General features: G+C 38.3%; 1 protein-coding gene across 8 annotated transcripts in view; it reads right to left on the reverse strand.

Annotated features, from left to right (window-relative positions):
* The window catches only part of PPP4R1 (protein phosphatase 4 regulatory subunit 1), a 71,060-nt gene that overhangs the window by 41,618 nt on the left and 10,452 nt on the right, over positions 1-18,990 (reverse strand). For 3 of the 8 annotated variants that reach the window (XM_087756697.1, XM_087756714.1, XM_087756723.1), the window contains 2 exons: positions 12,710-12,794; positions 3,897-4,003 (listed from right to left, as the gene is read on the reverse strand). In XM_087756697.1, coding sequence (XP_087612823.1) covers positions 3,897-4,003; positions 12,710-12,794 — 192 coding nt within the window. Of the gene's footprint in view, positions 1-3,896; positions 4,004-5,569; positions 5,613-10,661; positions 10,721-12,709; positions 12,846-18,990 lie in introns of those variants that run through there. The other 5 variants (XM_087756687.1, XM_087756705.1, XM_087756730.1 and 2 more) reach the window with 4 other exon arrangements.

Raw genomic sequence — 18,990 nt, forward strand, 5'->3', positions numbered from 1 at the left:
ACTAATTTACTCAAGCAAAAAAGACAGACATAAGGGCCTTGTTCAAGCTCACGTAAGTCTGTTGCTAGTCTATATTTGAGAATGAAGAAGGCCCAGCTGTTTTAACACAAAGCTAAGCACTTCATCACTAACAAGGGGTTATGGGGGATAAATTAACATCTGCCAAGCACTGAGCTTCTATGCCAAGCTGCTTCTTGGCTTCTATAGGTTCAAAGACACCATAAAAACATCTAGAGTGGGAAGCCATAACCAACATCGCTAAAGAAACAGAGAAATTAGTGTGACTAAAGAGCAGATTAAAAAGCAATACAAGGTAGCACCTTTCTTACCACAGCTGTAACTATTCTAGAGAACTCACTACCAAAGATGGTAGGGAAGTCCAGAGTTCGGAAGGACTGAAAAAAAACCAAACCCCACAGCAAAATCAGACTTAGCAGTAACACCCAACTACAGCAATGAAGGCAAACACTGAAGAAAATAAGCCTTCCAAACAACTCAAATTTGGAGAAAAACTTTCATTGGCAAGCAAGGGGGTTGGAGGCAGCAGATTGTTCCCCAGCTGCCACTGATGGGTTTTCTCCACTGGAACAGCTATTCTGTGCTGCCATTTACATATAGCAGGATATGATACCAGGACACAGCAATTCCGGTGTTCCATCAGCACTGGGAGCAGCTCGTTTCCAATATCACCCAAAGTGGATATTTTTTCCCAGTAGAAACATACTAGTGACCTCAAGGTTGCAAAAACCACATGTAACCTGGAACTAATTGATTAGAAAGAGTCCAAACTGCCCTGTCAGGAGAAGACCCACTTTATATCATTTGTATGTGCAGTGACACAACAGTAGTCAGAACTTTTCTTCACAAAATACATTTCACTACAACTCGCTGCCTGTCCACCTGCAACCCGCACACTGGCTGTTGACGGAGAGATGTTAAAACATCACTTCGCATTCTTTAGCAATACTTAATTCTTCCCCTCCCAGACATACTTTCATAAATTAGTGATATTAATAAGAGATTACTCAGAGAGTCCAAATGAGTTCCCACCAAAAGCTATTTCTTTGGGAATTTTTTGTCAACAGTTTTTTAAAAATAGTTTTAGAGCTGATATTTGCCTTTGCCATGATGCCTCAAAAAATTACGTCATGGCTATCCAGTTGGTATGTTAAGATCTGTGTCAATCATACCAAACCATAGCCTCATGATTTTTTGTACCTTCCATCCTACAACCATATATTTGGACCCAGATCTTTTTCTAGTAAAGATTAATTTTTATTTCACGTTAATGCAGTGTTTAGCATAACAGAGATGACATTTAGCTTCTTAAAGCGTTATCACAGTACATGACGAATAAAAATAATTATCGTTTTGAAAATCTCTTGCTCTCAAACACCGAAATGGCTGTCTCATTGTAGCCCCAGCTTATTTATTTAAAAAAAAAAAAAAAAAAAAAAAGAAAAAAGGCAAAAACCTCCACACACACACACCCCCAAACCCACAAACAAACAAACAAAAAAAACCAAACAAAAAACCCTAAACATGTTTCTTTTTCAAGCAAAGACCATGTCTGAAAAACATCAGCCCACCTACAGGACTTCTGAAGTTGCAAGGTATTAATAGGACAGTTGGTATTTCCAGTTCACTGCAGCAGTAGCACAAAGAGAGCATGGATATCGTGTACCCCAGGGACATTCCTCAATTCAAACCTCATTATACCAACTACTGCCAAAAAAAGTACCTCTCTTTCTGTGACTTGATTTGACGAGAGAAGACAAATACTTCCAAATGCTAACAAACAGGCATAAGACAAATGACTATCACCTATTAGAAACAAGAAGACCTATACACAGTTGAGTTTGTCTTCCCAACAATTTGCTTTTATATTTTATTATTTATGCATTTAAACATGAAGGCTTGTCTCCAGGATGGCTCTAACCAAGCAAGTCAAAATGCACAGATAATGTTTTCTTATTCCAAATTCAAGGGTTGTTTTTGTTTTACAGAACAAGTTGGAAAAAATATCGTAAATGGAAAAAAGCATCAGATTAGAGAAAAATGAAACACAAGTCTAATAATAGCAACCTTAACAGAAAAAAAAAAAACAAAACCCCAAACCCCAAAACAAAAAACCGAACAAAACCCACTGTGCTGCAGTTTGAATAATAGCCAAGCACATATATTAAGAAGATACAAAGCATATCTAGCTCCCTAATGAATTTTCACATGGTTTAAGACACAAAGATATTCTAATAACCTGTCTTACAGAAACAGGCTAAGTCCAATACTGCAACTGCTCGAGGCACAAAAATCCCAGTCAAGTTTGCAGAAATTTAATTTGTGGGGCAGCTGCAGAATCCAGTGCTACTAGTTTGGCAGATCTGAGACAACTTCTACAATGCAGGAAAAGCCTGAAATGCTGCTTTTACTGACGCTGAGAAAATCTCAACCCTGACTAAAAGTGTGCTCCACCCTTGTTAAAGGAAACAAATTGATTTGAGCTCAACTCTTGGCTTCCATTACATTTCTACCTAAACAAAGTCAATTTGACACACTTAGCTGGTCACCAATGAAAAGCCTAAGGCTACAAAGTTGCTGCACAAGACCATTTTCCCCTGGACAGGCCTGTCCTACTTTCCAAACTTGAAATGAAGCTTCAGAAAGTTTCTGATGCTCAAAACTGTCAACGTGATCACACAAACAAGCACTGTATATACAGATTTCAGAAGCAGAGCTTTGCTAGGAGAGCACTCTGGAAACAGTAGCATGCCACTGTTCTCAATTAAAGACACATTTAATCTTAAATGAATAGTAACTTTTTTTTCCTTTTAAAGGATCCTTGGAGACGTACTCGATACAATTATGTAATGCTTACAACAGGCTGTTTTTCCTGGCTAAACAAGGACATTCCCTCAGAAAAATAAAAACGTACATTTTATATGAAGACAGTAATGACAGAATAACAGAAAGGAGCAGAATACCTTTTTACCCTTGGAAAGCATTACGTTCTGCACTTCCAGAAGAAGGGAGAAAAACTAACAGACATTAAACAGAAGAAACATTTTCTTCTCATACAAGATTTAATACAAGTTTCTCTCCATAGCACTCCTACAATGACAAAAGAATGAACTTCAGATCTTCTCTGATGTTTTGCCGCTAAAGCCTTCCTTCTTCCTTCTAGTGCTTCAACTGTATCAGCTATGTTGAAATCAAGCCCTTAATTCTTTCTAGAGCATCTTCAACCTGGAATTTTATTACAGCTCTGCCCACACCATTTTTCCCTTCATCCACTCCCCCACCACTTTTCAAGCACTCCTTTTCTTTCACAGTTGTTTTTCATTATTCTCCTGCTTTTGCCTTTTATACCAACCACCCAGTAGTCTCAATATATTCATGAGCAAAAGGCCCTCTATATTTACAGAGCCCTCCTACTCATTACTCATATCTGCATCTTGCTTACCAATTCCTGCTGCCTCTCTTTTTTTCACAACTGGTTGCCCAAAAGGGACCAACATCAGCATTTAAATTCTATCAAAACTAATGGGAGTTTTGCACAGATGTTTTGCAAGATTCTTTTCAAGGCAAGAAATTAATCTTTATCTACAAATCTAAAATAATCATGTACATAATAAAAGTTATTCAAAAACGTACTGATGGAAAGTGGTAATCCTATGTTTTGAAAGGGCTTAATTCTGTTGAGCAAAATAGCAAGGAGAAAAAAATGATCTTTGGGGTGATGATTTAGCAAAATGAAATTGTACAGTATTTTATGGCATGTGCAGAAGCCTAGTTTGAATATTGAGGATCAGAAAGAACATATTGGTCCTGTGCTGAACACAGGTTCAGCAATTCCGACTTTCCTTCATTAACCCATTAAAATGTTTAATGCTACCTACCTGAATCATCAGCTAATCTGCTGATTCTCTCCAACACAGCAATACAATCTCTCTCATCATCACTGACTTCCTTCAAAGTGTCCAGCAAACTTCGAGCCACCATTTGCCTAGTTTACAAGAAAGATTAAAAATTAGCATTATTTGTGTCCAGAAATACAGCCAAATCAAAAAGTTGTGCAATCATACAAGTTTCTTAAACCAAACAGTAAAATTTTACATAGATTTACTTTTAACTCAGTAAATTTAGTTAGTCTTGTTTTGGGAATTGTTAATTCTGATACCTGGCATAATCCTAAAGAACTGTTAACTTTAAATGTAACATTAAAAGTATCCCTTTGGTTTACAAGGATAAGGGAAACCAGCCACAAAGATAAAAAACAGTAATCATCTGCCAAGTGGGCAAACAGGAGCTGAACGTTAGGAAGTCAGTGTCAGCCTTCCATCCTCACCTCTGAATTCCCTAACTTGTTCCATACAAAGCAAGACACCACCGCTATTGTCAGAACAGTTTCAAACAGAACTATGAACTTACTTTACAAACAGAAGCATGAAAACTCAAGCTGAAGATTTCCATACTGACAGTGACATTTAGAAGCTAAACTTCATTCAAATACTACATAGAGCAATGGGTATATACTGTGAAAATAAAACATACTAGCCCATGTGTGCCTGGGACATACATTAAGCAAAGTAGAAAATTAAACATTAAGAAAACACAAAACAAGTCAGAATCAACTCAGTTACTACTTCTAATGCATGAGAAATTTTTCTAAGGATTAACTTGTCAGTGACAAGACATAGTCAAATTTGAGTTTTTGTCCTCTACGGTTCTGTTGCAGCCTATGTTACAAAGTCATAGCCATCAGTTACCTAGAGAGCCCTAAACATTAAGTTTTTAAGCAATGTATCTGGCAATGTGTGACAATCAACCTTTCTCCTCAACACCAGCCTGCAATGGTATAACTTTTTTCCCCACCCTTTTGGACAACATGGGTTGAACATCAGTTCAGATAGCTAGAAGGATTACCCCAATAGTGGAACAGGCCAAGGAACACTGTCCAGCACGCTGCTAGCTCTTGTACTGCCCCAGAGCAATTTTATCAAAATGCTGGAGCAGCAAGGGTCAAGTGCCAGGTATTTCCAGAACTGACTGACAGAAACACTGTTAGGATGTAACCTAGATGTAAGCATTGTTGACAAACAGCAGTGCTGTAGACGAGCAGAAGCATAGCTAAACTTGATCATGTTCACTACAAACAGTGAATGTGAGCGATGGTCACAAACTGGTAAGAAACAGACAGTTACATTCCTAGTGTATAGGAGAAGCTTGAGAACTTTACAATTCCATGCAATTGGAGAAACGCAGCAGGTTTTCATGAATTCCCACAGCTAAGCACACATTTCCATTTTCTCAAACTAAAAATCAATAATTTAAGTGTTTCACATTGGCCACTTGCAAAACTATCTTAAACTAAACTGTTTTGACATACAGATGAACAAAATCCTCTAAAAAACAAGCTGCAAAAAACTGTTTGCCTTTAACAAATTTCCTCTCCCTCACTCTCTTCGACTTGGTAGAAGCGCAACATCTCTCAGCCGAGATCTTGATATGCAGTTGGAAGTTCAGCTATCAAAATCCTAATGGAGGGAAACAGACTACGTGACACACTAACCTAGAAGCAGAGTTGACTTGGTCTTTTAAAGGGCTGGACATCTCTGAAAAGAGAAGAGGAACAGATGAAGCATATTTCATAAACCAGCCTGCCTGGATGCATGGGTCTCCTACATATTAAACGTAATCTTGGAAAGCGAAGTACAAGTCAATGGACCCGCTGAGTTGGTCTCAGCAAGTAAGGAACCACAATAAACAGCTCTATATCCCATCCGGCTCCTGGGGACTATGGAATGGCCCCCTACTATGCTGGGAGTTTTGAGAAGACTCTCATCTCCTCATAGAGCTTTGTTAGCAGTATCCTGAACTGTAGTAAGTCTTTGCTAGCTCCTGTGAGTTGGACAGATGGCTATGCAGAAGTAGCCACTCTCTAAGCTGAAGGGCACAAACCTTCTGCTCAAGAGGAGGAAATGAAAACACAAATCCTAACTTGAAGTAGATATGACTTATTTATTAAATCCACTGAAAGCTAAGAAGGGACATTCAACTTTTTCCCTAGACTAATAAAGGTAGAAGATGGCCCCCAACTACACCCAGGTGGTATCTCCCTCTTTGGCTTGTAAAGGAATCAATGGATCTACTTTTACATTTAGGAGATTCTGGTAAAAAGCATTACAACAAAAGGCAACAGGGCAAGCTAAGTTCACTTTAGAAAACCTAACTGGGCAGGCAGCCAGTAACGACAGGGTAATCTCTTAACTCCATCCATCCAGTGTTCTGAGAGACGATGTCCACTCATGTCCTCCAAGCATTACAGGCTCTGACCTAGCTCTGCCACCATCCCCAACAATCTGCCAAAATTATTCTTGTGCCTCCAAGGCACAAACATAGGACACAGAGCTAAACCTACCTCACATTTGCCACAGGCTGAGAGCTAGCATGTAGGCAACTAATGCAGAATGACTTGAGCCCTGCAAGCTCACACTTTAACATGCTCTGCTCACTGGAGAGTAGAGAATAAGCAAGGGTCCCTGGTGCCCTGTCTAGCAGTCTGATCTTCCTTCTCATGCAAGCATTGGCAGTCGAGCTGCAAAAAGCCTACAACAGAGGACTGCAATGAACTACCAATGCATAGTAGCATAACATAAGTTGACAAGCAGTAGCTTGCCCAGCAACTTGCCAGGTGAGCATTTGTGAAACTCTGACAGAGTTCTGAAGGATGACCTGTCTGCTCTAGACACAAACAAAACAAAAATAGGCGGACATGCTTCATGCTCAAAAGGCAAGGAGGTACCTCCTGTGACAGGGAAAGAGAGGAGCAGGTTTCCTCTAGGGATAATGACAACACATCCCCATAAACTGCATTCTAACAGGGAATCAGATGCCTTCAAGTACATACGTGACAGAAATGACTCCACCAACATTAATGATAACAATATAAGTCATTTCAATGGCATATGTTCTGTTACCATACATTATTCCTGGTTATCAGGTCACGATTTGGGTCTAGGATTAATGGTTTCTTGCCATTTCCCTCCTGCCACTGGCTTGGGTTTGTGCAGTGCTTGCCTCTAATGAGATATCAAGCTCCACTAAGAACTTCCACCTTTACACATTCTCAGTGCCAGCAGAGTGGTCTTCATTGCAACAACTAATAGAATTGCATCTTCTTGCCCATTCAGTCAGATCTCATACCTGACTCCTCCAGGTCCAAAGAGACTTTCGCTAGCTGCTCTGGCAAGTGAAGCTTCAAATCAATAACACTACAGCTGTGAACTCCGAAAGAAAATTATTTATTCACCATGTGTGTCTTTGGTATACAACTGCCACCTAAGCAGAGATGCATCTATTTATCCATTAAATAGCTTACAGGCCAAAGAAAGGGCAGAGGTCAAAGGCTGGAACGTAACATGCAGTACAAGTGCTTCAGCTATTATGTACAGAAGTGGAGGATTATCCACAAAGTTCAAGTTTTCATGAGCATGCATGGGGAGAGCTTCTCCAATGGTAGAAAAACTGGCAGTTAGGATACCTTGTAGGCACACTTCACTGCAATTAGCAGTGGGATAAAATGGGGATAGATTAGAAACACCCTGCCTTTATGTCCACATGCAGGGGACAGATATTTCGAAGACTCTGCACGCACGGACATAACTAGGATTTGTGACGATACACTCCAAGAAGAGCTATAAATATCTTTGCTTGGCTCATTCAAGCTCCTTTTATACACTCCTTTGACCTTACTCGGAATCAATACTGGGAGTTCTAAGTGGTATAATTACTGTACACCAATCACCATCATTAGCCCTTTAATAAATTTCTACTATAGAATTTAAATGAGTTCGTCTTCACAAGGGGTGCATTTAGCTAGTAAGCTATGTTAAAGGAGAAAAAAAAGAGAAAGAAAATAATTTTTTCTTCGCCCATTTTTGCAGAACTTCTAAATCAAGATCTGATGACATTTCATGTTTAAGTGAATATTGGTAGTAGTAACTTAGCTTGGCACTGTTTTCCCCAAAAAATCTCAGAAGATATTCTAAATAAACTCCCAATTTCAAAATCAAAATCTTTGTACCCTTCTTAAGAAGAAAGGCTAAATATGCAGAGGTACATTCCGTACTGTTGAAGTAATTAAGACATCTCTTAGTACTTTGGGAAAATTCTGTCCTTTGATACTTCAGCTTATCATTTTAATGTACACTTACAAGGTAAACTTTCTCAATCTCTATTGTGAAAGTTAAGTAATTTATTTGGTATGCACATATCCGCAAATTTGTGCAAAAACATGCAGTTTGAGGTTTGTTTCATTTTTATTAAGTTTTATTCTTTGACATACAGTGGGCTCAGGAAGACTGAAACATGAAAACAGAGGAGAGTTAGAGATTAGGAGAAATAACTTAATTTATCCTAAAGTGATGACAAGTGAGAATGAATACCACTAGTTTCACCTGCATGGTTTTGGTATGAGTTTGGCATTCCCTTATTGTCAGTACTCAGCAAATATCCCAAAAAGAAAAAGTTTAAACTGGGCTAGGCTGCACACACAGAAGGAAAGTGAGTATGGAGAAAAAAAAAGCTGCAGCTGTGTATAACCAAATTCTCAATTAACTTATTGGTTATAATCTGATCATACCTAAATTAAAATAAGGCAAGGTAATTTCTTACACTTCAGGAAGGTCTCAATATCCCACCAAACATACTATTTTAGAGAGGTTTTTGATACACAATACAGCACAGAGGGTTGAAAACAGCATTCTTCTGTTTTAGTAAGGGTACTTTCTGCATGCAAGTCCTAGTTTTTAAATACACAGTAAAATGATGTTCTTGACTCCACAAAAGGGAGTGAAGAACTGGAAAGGCTTATGGTATAGCCCTGATATATCTTCTAATTTATCATTACGCTTAATTCCTTGGAAAGAAATTGATCTCTCAGTTCCTGAAACAGAGCATATATTCTAAAAACTTCTAGACTATTTTCCAGAATCACAGACATGTAAAACCAAGGTTTATGTTGTGACTGTTGGAGCTAGGAATCAGATAACCAGATTAAAATAATTCATTGCCACATGTGGTACAGCCTCCTTTCTGATGCCAGTCTCTCTTCCATCTGGAGTCTAGAAAGCAAGGCTACCTTCTACCAACCACATCAGAAACCACATCTCTGTGCCATTAAGTCAGAGGAACACATCTTTTAGCCAAAAAAGACAAGTCACCCAGAATGCTTTAGGCCAAATCTTCACCTACATTGTAGACAGCGCAAGTACTACTGATAAGGTGTACGTGAGTACACACACCTACGCTTAATCCCTCTGAGATCCAATATATCCTCAATTACTGCTGAGTGCTGCTCTATGAGTATTTTGAAGTTAAACTATTTAAAAAAAAAAAACTATTTCAAAAGACATAGGGTATTCTCCCAAGGGAAAAGCAAAGAAGTACTTCAGAACACAAAGAAGCATGGCAAGAGGATAGCTTAAAAATACCTACATTGATGTGTAGATATAGTCTTGATAGCCAAGACTGATCATACTGATGAACGAGAGTCTGCTGCCAAGATCTGCTTTGGTTTGAAGAGAAAGGGCAACAGCAATTCCTCAAAGAGTAGGCTGATCAAAAGGAAGGGTCTGCTGTTCAGGAACTGCCTCACTATTCGAACTGACCTATTGGTGAGTGTTATATACTTCTGAGCCTTCTTAATGGGGAATGGAAGCAAGTTAATGGCAATAAAGCTTAGGAAAACTCACAAAGGATTTTTAAAATGAGAAGAGACAAAAGCTATGCTCCAATCTGCACCAGCAATTGTTTTTTAAAGCAAATAGCAAAAGGGAATCCTCATCCATGCATGCATGCACACACACCAGTGCTACCAGACACAAGGAGACCTTGTGTTTCAGGGTCATGGTCTTGGCTTTCTGCTCGGCATCTGCTCTTGCTGCAATGTGATATTAAGGCATATGCTAGAGATCGTTCTCAAATCTGGTCTGGAGGCTGCCTCTTTGTTAATAAAAACCATAACCAGAATCCCATTTGCCTTGGTTTTCAGATACAAGAGGGGTCATTTATTGTAATATTCATCAGGTTCCGCTGCATTCTCATAGACTAAGACAACATCAGTGGTGCTGATCAGCAACACTTAAAACAGTGAGTATGCAGACCATAACATGCCAAAAATTGTCACACAGCAACTCCTTCCACCATTTGGGAAGCTGATTAAGGATTCCCTACCTCACTCTCTTTTTTCAGTTCATCCTGTCAAAAATCATATTTAAATGAAGATGCAATTTCTATTTGCAAGTTCCAAGTCTGACCTGCTAAAATTTCTTAGGATGCAGAAATAGATCCATTTCCATCTTGGAGCAACTGGCTTTGGCCTTCAGACACCAGCTGAGAAATCATGAGCGCTCAAGGAATCCACTCAAAGGAGATTAGGCTTTTGTAGTAATTGTTAAAAATCACTTCACTTTAATCATGCAATATAATCACACATTGCAAATACGACACATATGTAGATGACTAACCAGATAGAAAATTATAATAAAAACAAATGCAATGAGAAATAATAAAGTGAAATTTAAAGATTTTTTCCAAAAAAAAAAAACACACTAAAAGCAAATTCATCCATTTAAAGAAGAAAAAAATTTAAAAAATCTTACCCTAATTTACCCAGGCTCAATGATTATGTTTCAAGGGTTTGGGCATCTATAATTTGAAGCTTCCACACAAATGCAGGTTCAAGGTCACAGAAACAACCAAAACATTATTAACTCAATCATAATATAAAATAATGTTAAACTACACATAAGTAATTGGATGTGATTATACCATACTAACAGACACATTAAATTACATTTAAGTTGTTTATTCTTATCTTTTCCTTATGAAATGCTCCAGTTCATGTGTCTAGCAAAAATCTCTTCAATGATTCCCAAGACTGACTAACACTGAATCATCATAAACTGCCTGCAATAGTTACTCACTATCACTGCTAGTCACAGTTATATCACTAATGGCTGTCATATGTTATTTCCTATATTTTCTTATGCTACCTAACACAGTAGGCCTTGTAAGGAGAGCTAGGATTAAACAACATGTTCATACCAGAAAAAAAAAACCAACCAACCAAACAAAAAACAAAAAAACAAGCAAACACACACACACAAAAAAAAAAACCAGGAAAAACTGAAGTTACTCCACCCATCTTGCCCTGCAGGAAAGCACAGGCAAGCACAGGATGCGTAAAAGCTGGACAGCATCATCAAAAAGATTTCAAGCTTATGCATGCCCCATACCCCATGCAATTCATACCGAGAGACTCAGAGAAGCAGTTTTTTCTTAAACAGGCAAGTAAAATATTAGGACCACTATTCTTGTTTAAAATTCAACAACACACAACTTGAGTTTCTGAGTTTGTTCTCCTCCCTACTTGCTTTTATTACATAATCGTCACCTATAGCCCTAAAGGCTCCTCTTCCCTCCCCATGAAAAGTCAAACTCAAAAAAACTCTCTTCTGTTTGGCAAATTGCTGATTTCATCTCAAATTGTAAAACACCACAAACTCTGGATTTCAGGAAAACAGAAAACTTTAAAATCAGGCATTTCAGAACTAATTTATGCATACAGATTTATGCAGGTTATATTAAGAGAAGCCATTCTATAATTGTTAGCTTCAGTTCAATCAGAATGAAAACCTACCAAATGGGGGATGTTCATACATGTAATATAGAATTTTAGGTGCACTTCACATGACTAAAGTTAAGCACAGGGCTAAATCCTTACAGACCTCAGGCCATGAACAACAAAACAGAGGCTAACCTACAGGGTGGTTGACTTATCTTCCGCATACTACTGAATTAAGAATTCAACATAAAAGCAAACATGCTTTATTAAAGATTTACTTGGAGCCCAAACTAAACTATGTTAAAATAAAACGCCAGAAAACCTCAACCTTAACGTATTTTATATACTTCTGTGATCTTGCAACTGTTTGCAGTTACAATTAAAATAAGTGCTGGCTTTGAATTTCTCCATTCCATTGCAGAGTGTCTGTGTGCAGGGGATGGGGTGGGGGGTGTGTGTCTGTCTGAAGTATGCTACAATATCTGTGCTTTTAAATGAAACAACTAGCATTACAGAAATAAAAAGGGGAAAACGCAAACCACAGTATTAACTGGGTAAGATAAGACTTTCTTTTCAGCAGTTTTCGTTTTCAATAACCAGAAGCAGCAATACTGAAACTGTAAACTGTGGATGAGAATGATCCTGCAGAACACTTCTTAGGTTCCTCTGGGAATCTACAGTGATGTTCATTATCCTCTCCTGACCTTCCATGAAGTATTTTCGTAAAGTCACTTTCCACACAGAGTTATAGATACAGTTTACTGTTATCTTCTAGTCCTGTGTCAACAGGAATGTTAGCATCCACAAATAACCTAAAAGGATGCGGTCCAATTAATGAAAAAGTTCAAGAAGTCTTGGATTACAGTTGCTTAAAAGGTAAGCAAATGTTTTTTCTGTTATCATTAATATTTCGCTCTCTGTAAGTAGAAGGAGTATCAGCAAACAGAAGGAGTGGAAACTGAAGAATTTTGTAAAGTTGTTGGGTTTTTTAAAATTAGTTGTATTTCATGCAAATTAAGTCAGATTTGAATCAGATGTAGAGTTTGCATACCATAAGCCAGACAGGACATTTAAAAAGCATACCTGTTAAATATGTTCTCACTTGCAGCGTACTTGTCCAGTCTTCCCAAAGGCGTCAACATTTCATCTTGTGAGACAAAGTCCAGGGCTGAAGGTATAATAATCACATCAGACTCTGAGCTGTAGTCATCCACACCAACTATCAGAGACATCAGAAATATTCCTTATAATCACAGTAGTTTAACACTAAAATGATGTCTGTTGTTGGTCTGAAATACAGAAGTCTAGGCAAGGTCCCATTGACAACTTATTTACTAACTGCACTACATCATTCCCCCTAGCTTTCCCCAACCCCTATAAAGCCTTTTCTAAACAAGGGTGATTGATTATGTATAAATTGGACTAAATGGATTTTGAGTAATTTTCTCTAAATTCCCAAATATGATGTTTCACTAAACATCCAACGTTCATGATATTTTTAGCTGACAAACAGTAATTTTATACCTTACATTTTTATTAAGCAAATGACTTTTAGCTAATTCTAAAGCCAGCTTTATGAAGATGCATAGACTAAAATAATAGTGGTAATTAGCCCAGAGATAAAGAGTTAATACAACATCATCTAACAGAACAAAAAAAGAAGTTTTTTTAAAAAAGAAAAATCTAAATTAAGTGCATTAAAAAGTTCAGATGTGTGTTGCTATATCCGACTACCAATTAAAACAGGCACAATTCACCTATGGCATAATTATTAACCAGCAGATCAATAGGGAACTTCATATAAACAGACACCTTTATCACACGGAACCACAATGAAATGTCCTTCCTTGCTCTGCAGAGCTCCTTGAAGAATTAGGATTTGAACTACAACCTTTTCTGGCTTCCACATGCCCTCTAAACTGCTCAAAAACTCAGTCCCATAACAAACACCTTAGCCTACAAATGCAGTCACTTATTTGCTAGTATTGCAAATGCATTCACTTATTTGCAAGAACTATGCCAGGTCACCTGCTTTACTCTTGAAAATACAACACTACAGTACACTACAACTATTATTCAGTCTAGCCAAGTTTCTCTGACAAGCCTTTTGAAAACTAGCAAACAGATATGGATAGAAGACAGGCAGATCTAGGAGTCCAACAATGACTTTTTTCAAAAGTAAACTCTATAGAGGAAAGAAGAAAAGATTATTGTCCTCTTACCTTCCATACAATTATACTATGTTATCAGACAGTGTATCATTATCTTCAACATTGAGAATACACAAGCAGCTACCATTTTCTGAACGTCTTCCTTAACATATTTCAAATGTCAAAAGATTTAACACCAAACTCTCCATAACAACAATATTTTTAGACCTAAACTGAGTTAATAGCATCCCTTTACCAACAAACTAATTCTCCCATTTTCTAGGTAGAGAATCAATGGACATTGTTTAATTGGTCATAAATAAATCCCACCCCTGGAGGAGGGTCCAAATTCTGCAGTTGCTGATAGGACATGAAATCCTTGCTAGAAATCAAATGAAGAAGTGATGGGAAAAGAGCAAGGGCATAAGAAGAATCTAGGAGACAGGGGCGAAGAAGAAAGTGTGCTAGGAGCAGCGAGACAAAGTAGAGCAAAGAGTAGACAAAGAAGAGCAATTTGGGGAGAGGAACTAGTGCTCTTGGATACAGCTAAGGTAGAGGATAACAAACTGCAGGGGGAGGAAGAGAAGGCTCAGAAAAAGAGGCCAGATGCAGAAAGCTATTGCAGCACAAAGGGAAAGTACTTAGCAAGCTCAAGTTTACACAACTGTTTGAACCTGTGTTTGGTTTGGGTTTGTGGGTTTGGTTGGGTTTTTTTGTTTGTTTGTTTTGTGTTTTTGCAAGAATCACTTTTATTTTCACATGAAAGGTGGGGGAAGGTAAAAATGCACTCATAATGCAAATTCGGATTTTATGCCAGGTTAAGTTAACAAGGAACAGGCTACATCCTTTGAGAGGCTCATAGGCCTTTAATTCAACCCATCCAACTAAAACCAGAGGTTTTCCTGTGTTTGTAAGTTATGCCATGCACCTTTCTCACACAGATTAGTCTTTTTAAAATAGAATATTTCAGTTGAAGGGACCTACAACGATCATCTAGTCCAACTGCCTGACCACTTCAGGGCTGACCAAAAGTTAAAGCATGTTGTTAAGGGCATTGTCCAAATGCCTCTTCAACACTGACAGGCTTGGGGCATTGATCACCTCTCTAGGAAGCCTGTCCCAGTGTTTGGCCACCCTCTTGGTAAAGAAATGCTCCCTAATGTCCAGTCTAAATATCCCTTGGCACAGCTTTGAACCATTCCCATGTGTCCTGCCACTGGATACCTGGGAGAAGAGACCAGCACCTCCCTCTCCACTTCCCCTCCTCAGAAAGCTGTAGAGAGCCATGAGGTCACCCCTCAGCCTCCTTTTCTCCAAGCTAGACAAACCCACAGTCCACAGCTGCTCCTCATACAACATTTTACTGTATGCAAGCTCCTACTGTCGGAGGGCTGACTCAAGACATACTTTGAAGCAACAGACACATTCTGCAGCATCCACACGACATAGGTCAGACAGATACTCCTCATTCCAGGAAATGAATTGCCTTTTTTTTTTTTTATCCTTATAATTGCACCCTTCACTAGGGAGCTAAACCACTGCACTCAGATCAATTTCTAAACTACAGAACTTAATACAGTTAAGTTGTGACATAACCAACTGGGAAGAAAAAAAATAAATCACTCTAATATTCAGTGAAATTAATTCTATGACAGGGTCCTATTTTACTATTTTAAAGCCTGTTGATCATACCATAAATTTAAAAGCATAAATTGAAGAAACTATGTCAAAATACCAATCAATTATATTGTCACCAATATAATTATTTTTATTTCACTATCAAATGCATGAATAAAAAAAAATAAATAAATGCTGATCATTATATCAACCACCACTAGCTTTACTTCCTCCATTTCTCTCCTCTTAGCCTCAACTTTATGTTCCATGTTCCTCTCCTTCCCCTCTGCATTTATTCTCCCTTAATACTCCTGCAGTGAGTGGTCCAATGTAGATGCCACCTTAGTGCAGAACATGGCAACTGCTCACTCTCTATGTCTTAACACATAAACATGCACCAAAGTTGACTAAATCATAGAATCACAGAATGCTTTGGGATGGAAGGGACCTTTGAAGGTCATCTAGTCCATCCCCCCTGCAATGAGCAGGGACATCTACAACTAGGTCAGGTTGCTCAGAGCCCCATCCAGCCTGGCCTTGAATGTTTCAAGGATGGGGCATCTACCACCTCTCTGGGCAACCTGTTCCAGTATTTCACTACCCTCATTGTAAAAAATTTCTTCCTTATATCCAGTCTGAATCTACCCTCTTTTAGTTTAAAACCACTACCCCTTGTCCTATCGCTACTCATGTCCAGATGTCCGATGCCTTTGATTTAGTGAACTGCATGTTCCGATAATTTTTGCCTCATGAAACCAGTTAAGTCAACCAAACTGCTAAATCCACTCTTTATCAGATGTAAATATCAATGATAAACATATCAGCAGCTGCTTACAATTTATCTGTTTGATGTCTCCTACTAGTTCAAACAGAAAGTGAGGTGTGGGGATTTGACTCTGATGTGTTTGTGCATTGTAAAATTAAGTTTAGCACTACATGGGGTTTGATGTGCCTCTGCTTATGCTGAGCAACATTTATTATTTAAATAATTCCAGCATCTCAGCTCGTAGTCACAAAAGAGATCATTCAAATGGCAGCATCCTGATAAAATACAACACTAATACCAGCAGGGAAAAGAGGGGTGATAAAAATAAATCAATCAGTACATGAACAGTTTATAGTTCTTTTAAAGTACCATTACAGTTATCTTACATATTCATTTTCACTTTCAACATCAAGACACCAATCCAAGTGAAAAGAGTCATTGGCCCAGTAGAATTCCCATTCTAACAAAGCCCCTCAATTGGATGTTTGTCTTTAACTTGCCCCAAATATGATTCGCTAACAGTCTAAGCACTCTTCATCTAAAATGCATAAAAAGCATACTTTGCATTATTCAATAAACCAAGTCACTTTGATATTCCCTACACTTGGAAGGTTATTCCAAAAAAAAGCTATCAAAAAGGCTATTAACTGAATATTGCCTCTTCAGCCCTCCTCTGCTTTCCACCCAACTTTGCGCACTTGCCCAAGTACCAGAGGACCGTTTGTAAATTTTACAAATGCAAAAAGCACCCCTGAACACAAGTGTGCTGGCTTTGGCTGGTATAGAGTTAAAATTCTTCATAGTAGCTTGTATGGGGCTATTTTGTGCACCTCCAACCTACTCAATGGCAGGGCAGTGTGAGGAGTAGTAAAGAACTTGATGCTGTGTAAGTGCTGTTCAGCAGTAACTAAAACATCCCTGTGTTACCAACACTAGTTTCAGCACAACTCCAAAACATAGCACCATAGCAGCTACCATGAAGAAATTTATACCTCTGCCCCAGCCAAAACCAGTACAGCAAGTCTTGGCTAGTTCAAATGCAGAATGTCCAGATTCATTCCCACTTCAGAATATAGACCAAGCAACAGGGCCACATGTTACTTTCCTCTCCTGCTGCATAAAAACTATAGGTCACTTTTCTTATTTTCTCTGCTTTTTCAAACCAATACAAATAAGTCTGGACCAAATGCTCAGCTCCAGACCAAATCTAAGCTACAAGACACCACTGAAAAGTAATGCAAGTTCAGAGCCTAAGTACCTTTTAATGTGATCTTACATGTTCACACCAACATGCAAAAGAAGTAGAGTAAGAAATTAGGAGTTTCTATAAAAACGCCCTATCTCAGCAGTTTAAAGTCACTAGTGGTGATGGGGGGAGGAACAATAACTGGACAGCAGTGTGAAAAGCAATCACAGTGCCCCTATTTTCTATCTGCATGAGCACCAAAGCAGAGCAAAATGAATAAATGCGTTAATTTATCTAGACTAAGTAGTTTACAAACTTCTCTTCAAAACTCTACACTACTGCCACCAAACTCAAGGCAGCATCGCATAACAAGACAAGCGCTGGATTTTGTTTCAATATCTATCACTGACCTTGTTGTATGACATAAGCCACGTAACTCCTCCTCTCTCTCTACCTTCATTTTTCTGTCCAATCATTTGTTTGATTGTTTTTTGCAGAAGTTGTTCAGGCTTGTCTGTCTATCTTGTATCTGGTCCATACTGTACCAAGAATATATTAACACCCCCCTGCTTTAAGTTCTCCTGTTTCCCTTAAGTTCTCCTCTGTTTTATGGCAAGGATACAACAATTACTTGCCACAATTAACTAACACACACCATACAGCAATCTTGCTGAGACAGACTATGTTTAGAGGTGCTTAGTCAACCATTGACAAGCTTTGTTGAGCGTACAACAACAAAACAGAAGTCCATTTAAAACTCAGTCCCCTATAAAACCATAGTCTATGGGCCAATTTTCAAGTGAGCTGGTTTTTCTACTACGTCTCATCTTCATAGTATCTTTCACAAAGATCTTGATCATATTGTGTCTTTTACAGACAGGTGCACAAGATCATATTTGAAAAAAAAATTTTTTCTTTTATTTAATAATGCATGAACTCTTTGCCATAGACTGTTCAGTAGCAAGGTCTCCATGTATTCTTTGTACTTGAGTCCATGGCAGAAACATATCCTCCCTCATTTTGGCATGCAAACTCAGTAACAAGACAACAGGTATTCTAAAAATGAGCAATTTTCATTTCTCAAATCTGAGCAACAAACAATTTGAGAGATTCAAGATTTCCAACTAATATTACAGTTCCCTCATTTTATCTTCTGCAATCCCAAGGCATTCTCAAGATCTATTAAGAAGTCTCTATGGCAGCTGCTACAGATACATCTAGTAAAATGGACTAATTTATATTCAGCTGTAGTACAGGCTATTTGCGACGGTCTACATCAATCGTTGCCATAAGCATGTTCAGGTTAATACAGCACTTATATGCAGAAAGAACTTAGTTCTGTTCTGCTGTTCAAGCAAGTAATTTTTCTATTTAATTGTAAAGCAAAAATAGTAGTCCCACAAGCCCAAACATTTGATATCATAATCACAGGGTAACAGCAGCAAGTTTTGTTCTAAGTCACCATCCTCTATGCTATGAAAGAATCAATTCACTTTATATTCAGATTTCTGCAGAACACAAGTAGTGTTCTCAGCCCTTCAATATTGTAAATACATTCCTTTCCACCTCATTTTCTATAAGAAGTATCGTTTTGCATCTTGATGTTCTGCAAAGAGAAATCCACCTCAGCATGAGGACGGAAGCT

The sequence above is a fragment of the Nipponia nippon genome, unplaced genomic scaffold (assembly GCF_047370975.1).
Source record: "Nipponia nippon isolate SJK-2023a ecotype South Korea unplaced genomic scaffold, ASM4737097v1 scaffold_1, whole genome shotgun sequence".
Lineage (NCBI taxonomy): Eukaryota > Metazoa > Chordata > Aves > Pelecaniformes > Threskiornithidae > Nipponia > Nipponia nippon.